We start from the raw sequence: 13,495 nt of genomic DNA, 5'->3' as shown, positions 1-13,495 counted from the left end.
TGGCTCTCTCTCCACCTTCCAACAAATGTGGATCTCCAAGCAGGAGTATGACGAGTCTGGACCTTCCATCGTCCACCGCAAGTGCTTCTAAACTGTTTAACTTTTTTCCATCTCTAGTAATCTTATCAACATAACCTGTTTATTTCAGGGACCGTAGCATTATTGTTTTATTTCTTGGATGTGATTATTTGTGTCTATTATTAATTATTATTGTTGTACAAGTGCCCATGCATTGAAAGTGTAGTTACTTGTATGATCTTTAATAATCTCTCTCTCTCTTTTAAATCTTGTTAGAAATTTTAAAAAATTCGATATTCAAGGTCTTTTTAAAAAAATGAATAATAGAAAAATTGAAGTGATAATGTGCGTGGGAGGTAGATGGGGAGGTGTGGCTGGCTTGCAGCAACATTAACACATGGAAGATGATGATGAGCCAATTTGTTTGGTGATTGATAATGGCTCCGGAATGTGTAAAGCAGGATTCTGTACAAGTGATGCTCCTGTATCTTATTTCCCTTCAGTCATTGGAAGGCCTCATTCTAAAGGACTAGGTAAAGATTTCTATATTGGGGATGAAGCTCAGGCAAAGAGAGGATTACTCTCATTGAGTTATCCTATGGAACATGGCATTGTCACTAACTGGGATGATATGGAAAAGGTAAGCATTATTATAATTTTGTCATGGTTTTTAGTGGAAGTTAATAGATATGGGAGCATGTTTTTTGCAACGAGCTACGTGTATCGCCAGATGAACATCCTGTTCTCTTAACTGAGGCATCACTCAATCCTAAGGCTGACCGTGAGAAGATGACCCAGATCATGTTTGAGTCATTTCAAGTCCCAGCTTTAAGCATAGCAAACCAGTGCATACTCTCTATGTATGCCAGTAGTCTTGATAGCAAAGGCATCATTTTGGAGTCTGGAGATGGCTTGACTCAAGTCTTACCTTTTTATGACCAGAAGGCATGTCTTGAGGGCATTGGACATATCAATCTAGGAGGATACGATGTAACTCAGTCCCTTGCTAAAGGTCTTGAAAAGAAAGGACACTCAATTGCTGTAGAAAGAGTTCGTAGTATTAAAGAGACATTAAGCTATGTCTCTCTTGATTGTGACAATGAGACTTTGGCACCTAGAAATTATGAGTTACCTGATGGACAAGTTATATGTTTGGATAAGGAAAGGTTTCTTTGTTCTGAAGGTCTTTTTAAGCCGTATTTACATGGCAAAGATTATCCTGGTGTTCATGACCTACTTTATGATTCTGTCAAGAAGTGTGATGAATCTATTTGCAGGAGTCTCTTGGAAAATGTAGTTGTCTGTGGAGGTAATACGATGTTGCCTGGCTTTGTTGATAGATTGAGGAAAGAGGTGTCTGCTCTAGCTCCACAAGATACAAAGATCAAGTTGCATGCCACACCTGCACGCAACTTTAGTGTGTGGGCAGGAGGGTGCATATTAACCTCACATTCAACTTTTAAAGCAATGCTGATATCTAAGCAAGACTACGATGAGTCTGGACCTTCCATTGCTCATCGAAAATGTTTATGAACAAAAATACAAAATCCCCCTTAGCAAAATTATAATTAAAAATAGAAACTAATTTAGTGCATTTTTGTTAATGGGTGGAGACTTCTAAATCTAGCATGCAATCATGGCTGAAGGCAATGATTTATCTTTTTCGTCTTCCTCAGGCTCAGAATCATCAGAGGATGAACCTCAAGCTATAGTCCTAGATAATGGGTCGGGCATGTGCAAAGCTGGTTTTGCTGGAGATGATGCTCCTAGAGCTGTTTTCAGTACGATCATCGGTCGTGATCGCTTTCAAGACTCGGCATATCCCTCAATGGTAGGAGTAGGCAGAAAAGATCATTACGTTGGAGACGAAGCACAGTGCAAAAGAGGGATTCTCTCTTTGACCTATCCAATGGAGCATGGTATCATCACGAACTGGGATGACATGGATAAGGTACACCTTTGTTTTTGACCCCTTGTTGCTTCAGACATAGTCCTTAAATTATTTTAAAATTATGGGGAGCTAACCTTAGCACTCTTTGTTGTTATTATTCCTGTTCTATTTTATGATATATAGATATGGGATCACGTATTCAAGTATGAACTACGTGTATCACCCAAAGATCTGCCCATTCTTTTGTCTGAGGCGTCGCTCAGTCCCAAGGCTCACCGTGAGAAGATGGCCCAGGTCATGTTTGAGTCATTTAATGTCCCAGGTTTTGGCGTAGCAAACCAATGCCAGCTATCAATGTATGCCTGTGGCCGTAGTAGAGGATTTGTAATGGAGTCTGGAGATGGTGTGACACAAACTATGCCTGTTTATGATGGGTACGTCATCAGTGGGGGTGTTCAACGCTTTGATATTGGAGGACGGGATATAACTAACTTCCTTGCTAGAACATTATCTAAAAAAGGACACTACTTTGCTTCAACAACTTCCGGAAGAGATGTCGTACGTCACATAAAGGAGGTTTCAAGTCACGTTTCTCTTGATTCTGATGTAGAGCCTTCAGATCCAAAACCTTACGAGTTACCTGACGGACGAATTGTTAGCCTAGACAAAGAAAGGTACCTCTGTCCAGAGGCTCTTTTCAAACCATCTTTAATAGGCATGGACTCTCCAGGCATCCACCAGTTTATCTATGACTCAATCATGAAGTGTGATGTCGATTCACGTGCAGATTTTTTCTGTAATATCATTATAACAGGAGGCAATACCATGTTTCCAAACATTGAGGAAAGGCTGAGGAGGGAGATTAAAAGCCTTGCTGCTGCTTCTCGTCCTAATCTTCGGTATATTAGGATTGTTGCTCCTCCCGAACGCAAGTATTCTGTATGGATTGGAGGCTCTATTTTAGCATCTCTTTCAACTTACCAGAACTACTGGACTACCAGACCAGAATATGACGAATTTGGACCTTCCATTGTTCACAGAAAGTTTTACTAGCATCAATGATGTAGCTTAGATTATTTATTATTATGCATTATTACATTTTATTTAACTTTTTAAAGCATTGGATACAACAGTCCTAGTAATAATGATTATTTTTATTAAAACTTTATAATGAATTTATGACACTAAAATAAAACTTGAAATACAAAAATAAGCACAAGTTTCAACAATGAAGTTCAGGACAAGTTTTAAAGTTAAACACACTTGGTGTGAACAATAGCAGGACCGCCATTCTTGTAATCTTCCTTGGTGATCCAAAGTGTCTTAAAGGCCTCAAGACATGTCAAAATGGAGCCACCAACAAAAGTACTGGCAGTACCGCCTGGAGCAACTTGAACTTTGACAGGTATCCCACCATTAATGGCCTGCAGCTCTTTCTGGATCCTCTCTGCCATTCCATGGAACAACACATTCCCTCCAGAGAGAACAACTGCAGAGTAAAGTGTCTCTGGCTCCACACCATTCTCACTGACACATTTTGTGACTGTATCACGCATGGACTCCAACAGAGCAGGAGAAAGGAAGAACTCTGTGGCCTCCTTTCTTGGAGCTCCCAATGTGATCTCTTTACCATCTGGCAGCTTGTAAGGTTTGGTTTCAGGAGGTGCATTTTTATCAGAAGCAACGTAGCACGAGGACTCCTTAATCTCTCTTGCAACATCTTCAGATACTGAAATACCTTCACCTTGAAGGAGCTCACGTAGCTTCAGAGTGATGTCATAACCTGCAAAGTCACTGCGCTGGTTTGCGGATGGGATTAAATTCCCACCTTTAGACGGAGCAATTTGTGTCACTCCATATCCAGAGGAAAGGATCAAGCCATCGTACAAGCCGCACGCATACAAGGAGAGAATTGGCTGATTTGCAAGGTAGACAGAGGAGGCGTTGAATGTCTCAAACATGATTTGAGTCATTTTCTCTCTGTCGGCTTTAGCGACACAGACAGTCTCAGTCAAAAGGATAGGATTGACAGCAGTATCTGCTTTCAATTCCTTCAAAACATACCTCCAAATCTATAGTAAAAATTAAAATTCTTAATGCGCATTAAAATTTTTTACCTCAGTCATTGCATCCCAATTTTTGATGGCCCCCCGGACGATGGGGTATTCTAAAGTCAGGCCTTCTTTGCCTTTTACTTCTTCTCCAACGAACACCTTGTCCCCACTGCGTCCTACAACAGTAGGAACAATGAGGCGAGGGCTTCGGTCTCCTGCATAACCGGCTTTTATTGTGGATGAGCCATTGTCAATGACGACAGGGACATTTGTTTTTGGTGGAGAGCAATGCTGTTGTGCCATTGTAGATAAATAGAGACTTTATTATAGAAAGATTTTCCTCAAATTTTTCTGCCAGTTGATACAAAAAGATCTCCTTTTATATAAATCTCTCAAAGCCTCCAAGGATTTAATCTTTCACCTCAAGATGTTTTTGCTTTAATCAGGTTACGTCATGGCTGGGCTAAATATAGACTCGCGTACTAAATACAGCCGAACCTCGTCTAGGTTACGTCATGGCTGAGCTAAATATAGACTCACGTACTAAATATAGCTGAACTTTGTCTGTACTCAATAAAAATTAACATACTTTAAAAAAACCACAAACACAATGATTGTTATTGCACATCAATGAGTTTTATAATATAAATTCATTTATGTGCATTTCTGAACAAACAGAAGAGGCACGATCCCTTTCTTGTCATCTTTCTCACAGAACAACCAATCGCTGTCAATCTCTTTTACCACTTGCAAAATTTCTCCCTTGCTAAATGAGAGCTCATCTTCGCTGTCTGCAAAACAGTCATAAAGAGCAACTACTTTCCTAAAAAGAGATTTCAATTTTTGAATAAAAATAGACCCATGACCATGAAAAATATACTAGTTTTACATTTCCTGATATAAATTCAAACAAATTCTCAAATATACTAACCAGTTTGGTTGTGAGGGAGGAGGAGGAGGAGAGGGAGGAGAAGGTGTTACTGCTGGAGATGGTGCTGCTGGAGATGATGGCTCATTCTCAGCTGGTCTCACTGATAGAGAGTTAAGAGGAGAGGGTTGAAGAGGAGGACCAGTTAGGACGCCACCAATATTAAGATTAGCAAGACTAAAAAAAGAAAATTAATATTATTAATATTCATAGTATAGTAAAGGAATCCATTCATTTCATGGTTGTCTCTTATAAAAGTAATATTACTTTGATGTGATACTTTTGAACCACTGCGGCGTAGACTTTCCTTTCAACACGTTATTCAGTAGCAGTCCAGTTTCAGGAGGAGGAGAGATAGGTGACTCCTCTCTCATTGACAAAACGTGACTCTCATTAATGAGTGATGTTGGATTATTATCAGGACTCTAGAATAAAATATAATCATAATCACGTAAAATGACAGGAGTCACTCCATTACTTGTTCAGAGAGTGACTGAGAGGGACTGACAGTAGATCCAATACCATTAGACTTTAATGGTTGTTCTCTTACAAGTTCTCCAGCAGAAGATGATGAAGATAATGACGGCGATGATGACTTTATCTCAAAATCAATGCTCAGTTGAAAAGGGAAGAAGGAGATGGGTTGTAGAGAGAGCAATATCTCATCATAGAGTTTACAGTACCACTTGTCTCCACTGTATACCATGTAGAGGAAAGAACTCTTTCCATAATGCTTCCTTATTGTATCTACACACAAAAACAGCACAATGTAAAGACACACATACGAAAATAAAATTATCATATTTATCATCTTTACCAATTGATTCATCCCACCTTAACTTTTCAACTAACTATTACCACACATATAAAATCAACCCCTTCTTCTTCTCATACTATAACTATACTCTTTACCTCCAAGTGAAGGCAGTTCTGACAGCCACTGTATAAAGATACCGCGTGAAATTGCCAAACAGATGAACGAACGAAACTTCATGTCATTAGTCACGAGACGACTCTCTCCTTTGATTGGCCTCATCACTTGCATATCCACAGCGACTGATGTCACAGTTGGATCAGAAGTAGTTAAACCTTTTAAATAAAAATAAATAAATGCATATCAAACTAAAAGACTGTCAAAGAATACATTTCTAAAAGCTCCATCAAATCATCCTTTCCTTTCATACCTTCTTGGCAGAATGAGCTGACTAGTTTCCACACATCATATTGAATTAGTCCGCCTAATTTCTGTAGCTTCACACCGTCCAGGAGGAGGTAGGCTACACTAGTGCAGAACCTACCACGAATCATGTGGCCTATATTTTCGTTTGTCATGTCTGACGCGATTTTCTTTTTCTCGTCGAGGGAGAGAGAGCCTTTAAAGAGGCCGAGTATTTCCATGAAGGCAGCACCAATGTTAGTGGCTATTGCTCTTTTGGCAGTATACAGATCAGGGCTGGGAGGAACAAGGAAATGAAGGAATAATAGTAATTTAGTACAACAATAAGTTTAAATTATTTACATCATGCATAGTGCACACATACCAAATACAGTAGCTGGAAATTTTGTGAGCCAGCTCAAACTCTTAATTGGGGATTTACTAGCTATTCACAAAATTTAGGGCCACAAAATTTCTTATCTATACTATGCATGGATTATTGCCGAACTAAAATTTTCTAGCTATTATAATTATGGTACATTAAAAGTAAACACGTACAGCCTAACATACCTGCTGCTATTAACTTGAGCCTCTGCCTGCACTAGTGAAGGAGGTGCAAGCAGGGGAGAAGGAGATGCAGGAGGAAGAGGAGATGGAAGGGGGAGAGGTGGTAGAACAGTCCAACTGTTTCCAGTAGGGTTATAAATAGAGCGTATACCCCCAGGCAATGTGTAGTATTCTCTCTGATCCGACTCTCCTTCACTATCAATGGAGGCTTCATCGTGATACTGACTCTCTTCATCAAGGGCCCACACTCTGTTAACATAGTTCAACACAACACCAGATAGCGAGATTTTTTTAATGGCTTGATTGCTGTCTTTAGTGTCTTCGGCTTCGCTTTGAAGGAGGACCACTTTCAACAGAGCTGGACGATGAATGACCACGCATGAGGTCTGAGGTTTAGTAATGAGAGAATCAGTTAGTATAAATGGTTTGGGGGGAGGGGAGGAAGGAGTAGAAGCAGGAAACTCATCATCATTACTACCTGCATGAAATACATGCACATATTCACATTAAAACTAATATTGCTACAAATATAGCACTAACTTGCTTGTAATTCAAGTGAAGATGAGAGTTTTGTTTCAAGCTTTTCTTTCAGTTCTTGTTCCTCTTTCTCTTGATAGCTCATGCTGAATAGGTTGCTCAGTCTTTCTTCTTCGCTGTCAGACAGTTTAGGTTCTTCAGCTTTTGGAAACCGACCAAATCCTGAGCTACGGGACTCTTCCATACCAACCTCTGTAAACATAAAAAAGGGCTTACATACATTTTAGTCTCAGCAATAGCAGCTGTAGAAATACTATTACTTTTAACCATGCCTTAAAATTATTTCTAATTTCTATTATGTTCTCCACACACACGCAATAGAACTAAATCTATTGACATAATTACCATCAGCTCTCCTGACTTGCTTCTTAGTGATGGTCTTTCCTTGTCTTTTAGCTGTAGGAGGACTGGGTCTGGTTGATATGACATGCCTGGGTGAGGGTTTGGGAGAGCTTCTTGGCGAGGGTTTAGGAGAGCTTCTTGGCGAGGGTTTAGGAGATGAATGAGCCAACTCCAGTCCTCCATCTCCCCTTCCTTTCCCTGGTCCTCCTAGCACTGGCTCTGGATCAGTTGGTACATTTAGCTCAAGCTATTATAAATTATAAATAAAAAAATTAAGATCGTGTGATATTATTATGCTCGTAAGCTCACATCTTTATCGCTATTTTCAGATTCACTTGATTTACTAATGAATGCTTTTGATCTTGTACGTATCCTTGGCGACTCTAAAATTAAAATAAACAATATTAATTAAACAAATATTAATAATAAAACCCTAATTACCCTCGACAATCTGGGGTGCTTTCTTTATCCTCCCATCCCGAAGTTGCTGGATTTTATCCAAAGCTCTCTTATGATCTTCTTCCTGTACTTTATACAATAATTCCAGTACATTAATAAACTCATCACTGACTTCAATGATACGAGGAGCAGCCGAGCGTCTGCTGGCAGATGGGGACGGAATGACAGTTGCTTTTCTGATAGACTGTCGCAGTATTTTTGATGATTTGTGCTCCATAGTCTTATTCTTTATAACAAGAGATCCTATAAAGGAACATAACTCCCAGTTCAATGTATGCATGCTTTAACATCATTATAATATTATGAATTGTATACTGTTACTGTACTAACCAATGTCTCGTCTTCTAATGTTACCATCAGATGATTCTATGAACAATGCTTCGCAAGGACACTCTGAGCTATCAAACAACAGCTCTAAAATAAAAAAGGAATTAAAATACAAATTAAAATACAATTAATATCAAATGGAATATTAAGTACAATGTAAGGTCAACAAACATGTTTATCAATGCAGCAATGTAATCATCCTTTAATATCAATTATGAAAAGGAGTGAATAAGACGTTGCTCCTATTAATAGCTGACCTTCAGTTCCTTTCTGTAGAAACAATCCTCTATTAGTGATGCCAGCAATATCAAGTTTAGTGGCTACATCGTGATCTTCTATTACCTAATGGAGATAGTTTTAATTTAATGAATAGTAAGAATGTGTACATGTATGTGTGCTTTGGACCTCTTGGGCTGTTATCTTTAGTGGAACAATTGTAGCTACAAACTCTTTACCAATGAATACAACAATTATCTGTAAAGAAAGAGGAGATTGATTGTGATAATGAGATCAAAGAATATTTCCTCTCCCTTACTCTACTGCTAGGATCAACAAGGAAAAACTGGTGAGCACTGGGATGGTATAATATAACACTGTCACTTGGATTCAATGAAATCTCTAAAAGAAAGAGAGAGAGGAATAAGAAAGCTCTTTCATGAATAAACAAATCAAAAATAGGCTATGATCCATAAGTACAAGTAAACTGACAGTTATTGCTGCCGTCCTTTTGAATAAAGCAACATAAACTGAAGCAGATTATATTGAAACACATACACACACTGTAAACACATAGTGTTGAGACAAGGATAGTATGGAGGTATTGCCATGGGCACATTATGCATAGCAGTATGATGTCTCCTTCATTTTAGTTTCAGCGTCAAGGTTTAGCAGCTATATCATTACCTTTCCCTTCATTGTTAACAATCCATATTTGGCTGGCAGATGAAGTCAGTTTATCCCTCACTTTCTCTATGACGCTGCTAATGGTTTCGCTAACACTCACATACACTAGAGTCTTGCTGCCATCAGCAAAATGAACCGGGATACACAACCTACAGAGACACAGTCAATATAATAAATATGCACGAGACTGAAGTACATAGATATAGTTAGATTATACATAATTATTACTGCTACATGAGGCTAAAAGTTTTTTTAGGAGTTGTTCATAATAGCTTACTGCTTATTGTCCCAGTCTGCTGATCCTTGCCTTGTATGATCATCGTCCACTGAATATTCACCAACAATAACAATCTGAAATAACATACATAATATATACACACACATACATACATACACACTTAACTACTGGAGAGGGTCTTTGGCCAATTTTCGCCAAAAATGGCTAGGAGAGAATTCTCTATTTTTATAATTTTTTCTGATACATATACATGTTGTTATGTATAGTAGAAAGTTTGAACTAATTCCGATCAAATTTGAATTTTTTATGAATTTTAAAAGTTGCTCAAAAATTAGGTCAAAGTCCCTGTACTATAGTACAGGGTCTTTGGCCAAATTTTGCCAAAAATAACTAGGAGAGAATTCTCTATTTTTATAATTTTTTCTGATACATATACATGTTCTTATGTATAGTAGAAAGTTTGAACTAATTCCGATCAAATTTGAATTTTTTATGAATTTTAAAAGTTGCTCAAAAATTAGGTCAAAGTCCCTGTACAGGGTCTTTGGCCAAATTTTGCCAAAAATAACTAGGAGAGAATTCTCTATTTTTATAATTTTTTCTGATACATATACATGTTCTTATGTATAGTAGAAAGTTTGAACTGATTCCGATCAAATTTGAATTTTTTATGAATTTTAAAAGTTGCTCAAAAATTAGGTCAAAGTCCCTGTACTATAGTACAGGGTCTTTGGCCAAATTTCGCCAAAAATGACTAGGAGAGAATTCTCAATTTTTATAATTTTTTCTGATACATATACATGTTCTTATGTTGTGTTGCAAGTTTAAACTGATTCCGATCAAAATTGGTTTTTTTACAAATTTTAAAAGTTTACTCAAAAATTGACCCAAAGTCCCATAGTACTATGGTACAGTCCTGGTACAAGTATGCACATATCAACTATTACTATATATGGGAGGACAGTACACACACACATTGATAACATACATCATCACTCTCTTCTTCTCTAAGTATTCTTTCCAGTAGCTTCCTCTCGTGGTCTTCGTTGATGACTGTGTCTCTAACTTCAAGTTTTGACCAATAGGAGCGAACATAGCGTAAGGCATGAACCCAGTACCTCATTAAATCAGGAGTCTGAGAGAAGAAATGAGAGAGAGAGACAGACAAAAAGAGTGGGGGAGCAAGTTGACAAGAAAAGATAAAACAAAGTAGAGTAGAGTGAAAGAGATGGAAGGAATGTTGTTGTTAAGTTCTAGGATTTCATTTACTTCAGCTAAAAGGTGATATACAACTTCTTCTCCGCCCTTCAATAACTCTATGACAGTGAAGCCACAGTTGATGTGATGTCTCTTTGGCACTCCATTAAAAACTGACTCTGTGATATCTTTAACCTAAAGGAGAAAGAGAGAGAAAGAGAAAGCAAGGGAGAGAGAAATTGTTTGCTTTAACGGACACAATAACGAACAAATTGAAATACATAAGATATAACCAGTAATGGTGAGTGCAATGAAGCATTGTTATTTATTATTAATATAAAGCTGACTCATTTGCCACAAATTCAATTGACAAGAGATAAGCAGAAAGAGAAACAGAAAGTAAGGATAGAAGGAAGGAAGAAAAGACACATAATGACACACATTGACATTAAGTTCACAGTTAATAAAGGCTATCATGACATATACAGGTGTAAAAGTAGTTGATGTGTAGAGACTAGACTAGTTGATGTGTTGAGTGGAAATGAGCAAAAGCAAATTTATGCATCATTAGCCAATGAATTGATACTTGATCAATTGCTGATTAGTTTCACTAGGCTGTTAGTTCAATTTGGTTGATACTAGAACTCTAAGCTAATAACAATTCATTAATAAATAAAGCAAGATGGTTCTTATAGTGACTAAATAAGCATAATTTCATTTTTATACTAGCAAAAGAGAGTGTGATGATATACATGTATGTTATGGATGGTGAGAGAGTATATGTACTACACTTAATTGTTTATCATATACAAATTAAGCCTGATAGTGAAGAAGTCCCCCATGTGATCTTAGGTGCTTTCATAATAGCACAGTCTGAAGACTCACTGAGTCTATGTACATGCACATTATATGGAGTAACAAAATTATGATTATGACGAAATTTTTACATGCATACTTCTATCACGAGTACAAAAATCAATAACAAAATACGTGATAGTTTTCAAATTATTATTGCATACTGCATCTACATACTTTTAAAAGTCTAACAGAGTTCAGAGGTTCCTTTCCTGATTTATAGTCCTCTTTCTTAGCGTAATACTGTAACTTATCTTTGTGAACCTGTAGAGGGAGAGCATAGAAAGACAGATAGAGGAATGATTAGAGACATACCACAAAAAACCGTCTCTGCCATGCTTTGGAGAGAATGTTGAGTCCTTTGTTGGTTTTTCTCTTCAGTAAATCTCCTTCCACATGAGGTGGGGCTTTGTCCTAAAGGGAGAGAGAGAGGGGGGAGAAGCAGAAATGGAGTCACAGAGATATGCTAGTTTTATTCTATTTGGTTCTCACCAGGTCAGGCTTTACATCTAACCCCGCATCTAAGTCCATTCTTGTTTATATCCTACTTACAGCTGCCCTAATCTTCAGGGTCCCCGGCCCGGCGACCTTCTCTATCTTGGATTTATGAGCCACACCCACACAACATTCATTCATGAATTCATTTCCATAAAAATAAAATGTAGTTAATAAAAATGTAGGTGTTTATATAAAAACATTGGGCTGTATAGTAATAAAGGTAAAAGCAGCGTTTGTTAACTTAATGTATGCAAAAAATTAATAGTAGAAGTCCTTTAAAATGTAATGTATTTAAAGTACCAGAGTACAAGACCACTCAGCAGATTTATCAGTGAGGACACAAGTGCTAAAATAAATGAAAAAAAATTAAAAAAATTTTTAAAGGAACATCTCGTTACCAGTTGGTTGATGGGAGGAGTATTGAAGAGAGAGGAGGGTAGAGGGATCCATTATGATAGCAGCCAGTGACACAGGAATCAGCTCTGCAAGACCATCTCTCACCACTCAGTTTATCAGAGCCACAAACACTAAAATAAAACAGAAAATTATGATAAATAAATAAAAATAAATTCGGCTTGTTTCTTTGAATGCTCATAACTCAAAAATTTAAAGCATTAAACTTAAAAACTTAAAGCATTAGTGCATTGCTCTTACCACCAATTGCAGCCAATCTTAACTGTATCCCCATACAAGTACTGAAGACCATCATGATAGCACACTACAGTGAAAAGAATGATTAGTATTTTACAATACATAATACTAAGAAATGGTGCAGTACCTCCACATGTTCTTCCATCACTGGCAAGTGTTTTCCCAGTGGGACAAGCACAAGAGAAGAAAGGACTCTCATTGATACAGATATCAGAGCAGGTCTTAATGTTAGGGTCATGGCATTCATCAATATCTACAAGGAAAAAGAAAAATAGACAGTTATATAATAAACATTAGAAACCGAGTGATGTTAAAAATACCTTCAAAAGAATATTCAGAGCAGCATCTCCCTGGATATCTTCCACCATAATAGTTGGGTATTGGCTGGAGCCCGTGGCCACACTCCATCAAATAAGGACAGGATATGCTTGGACATTGACAGGAGTAGGTTACGCAGCATAAGTCAGAGCGGGTCTCAATGAAGACAGAGTCTTGTGGGCAGGTATAGTGCTCAACAGGGCAGGGGCAGTCAACCGTGCTGCATGTCGGCTCCGCTAACGCTGTTTGAGGCTTCTTGCACACATTAGGGTCAGCAGCTGCATTATTATTAGGAGAAAAAAACAGGAGCAATAGCTTAATGATTCGTCTCTAAATGTAATCCTAACCTGAGCATGTCACCCTCTCTCCTCCAGCATACCACAGAGCATGACAGTGTCCACAATAATCCGGGATGCACAGTGCATCGGGATAACCTGGACAGCTAGCACCATCACAAGGATTACCGCCACATTCAAATACAGGTATATTATTCGGGCAGGCTACAAAATAAAATAATAAAATAAAAAATGACGTTTCATACAATCCTTACTAGTAG

At 37.8% G+C, this 13,495-nt stretch overlaps 5 protein-coding genes across 5 annotated transcripts in view; 2 read left to right on the top strand and 3 right to left on the bottom strand.

Annotated features, from left to right (window-relative positions):
- LOC100634046 (actin-85C-like) overlaps positions 1-1,640 on the top strand; it is a 2,621-nt gene extending 981 nt beyond the window's left edge. Inside the window, exons 2-3 of the mRNA XM_019998268.1 lie at positions 629-658; positions 706-1,640. Coding sequence (XP_019853827.1) covers positions 629-658; positions 706-1,551 — 876 coding nt within the window. The 3' untranslated portion in view covers positions 1,552-1,640. The remainder of the gene's footprint in view (positions 1-628; positions 659-705) is intronic.
- On the top strand, positions 1,640-3,143 carry LOC100633919 (actin-5-like). Its single transcript, XM_003382889.3, has 2 exons — positions 1,640-1,969; positions 2,093-3,143. Exons 1-2 carry the CDS (start codon positions 1,655-1,657, stop codon positions 2,960-2,962), a joined length of 1,185 nt encoding a protein of 394 aa, XP_003382937.3. The 5' UTR covers positions 1,640-1,654; the 3' UTR covers positions 2,963-3,143.
- On the bottom strand, positions 3,019-4,409 carry LOC100633791 (actin-like). The gene is made up of 2 exons (XM_003382888.3): positions 4,027-4,409; positions 3,019-3,981 (listed from the first exon to the last, which is right to left on the bottom strand). The coding sequence occupies exons 1-2, from the start codon at positions 4,264-4,266 to the stop codon at positions 3,163-3,165; spliced, it is 1,059 nt and encodes a 352-aa protein (XP_003382936.1). The 5' UTR covers positions 4,267-4,409; the 3' UTR covers positions 3,019-3,162.
- A 102-nt stretch (positions 4,410-4,511) lies between these two features.
- LOC109583080 (uncharacterized) lies at positions 4,512-12,096 on the bottom strand. The gene is made up of 23 exons (XM_019998252.1): positions 11,965-12,096; positions 11,788-11,886; positions 11,650-11,736; positions 10,690-10,812; positions 10,409-10,555; positions 9,460-9,533; positions 9,183-9,331; positions 8,815-8,897; positions 8,685-8,753; positions 8,537-8,621; positions 8,283-8,366; positions 8,065-8,195; positions 7,935-8,016; positions 7,803-7,876; positions 7,497-7,740; positions 7,155-7,343; positions 6,618-7,092; positions 6,076-6,344; positions 5,804-5,980; positions 5,370-5,638; positions 5,159-5,316; positions 4,895-5,068; positions 4,512-4,786 (listed from the first exon to the last, which is right to left on the bottom strand). Exons 1-23 carry the CDS (start codon positions 12,001-12,003, stop codon positions 4,618-4,620), a joined length of 3,450 nt encoding a protein of 1,149 aa, XP_019853811.1. The 5' UTR covers positions 12,004-12,096; the 3' UTR covers positions 4,512-4,617.
- Positions 12,097-12,115: 19 nt separating this feature from the next.
- The window catches only part of LOC100633663 (uncharacterized), a 31,749-nt gene continuing 30,369 nt past the window's right edge, over positions 12,116-13,495 (bottom strand). The window contains exons 37-42 of the mRNA XM_019996360.1: positions 13,287-13,439; positions 12,942-13,217; positions 12,749-12,874; positions 12,625-12,688; positions 12,369-12,497; positions 12,116-12,316 (exon numbers count right to left, since the gene is read on the bottom strand). Of these exons, the coding sequence (XP_019851919.1) occupies positions 12,262-12,316; positions 12,369-12,497; positions 12,625-12,688; positions 12,749-12,874; positions 12,942-13,217; positions 13,287-13,439 (803 nt within the window). The 3' untranslated portion in view covers positions 12,116-12,261. The remainder of the gene's footprint in view (positions 12,317-12,368; positions 12,498-12,624; positions 12,689-12,748; positions 12,875-12,941; positions 13,218-13,286; positions 13,440-13,495) is intronic.

Source organism: Amphimedon queenslandica, unplaced genomic scaffold, assembly GCF_000090795.2.
Source record: "Amphimedon queenslandica unplaced genomic scaffold, v1.1 AMPQUscaffold_13519, whole genome shotgun sequence".
Taxonomy (NCBI): Eukaryota; Metazoa; Porifera; class Demospongiae; order Haplosclerida; family Niphatidae; genus Amphimedon; species Amphimedon queenslandica.
Note: the sequence above shows the minus strand (reverse complement) of the source record. Positions and strands in the feature narration are given on the sequence as shown.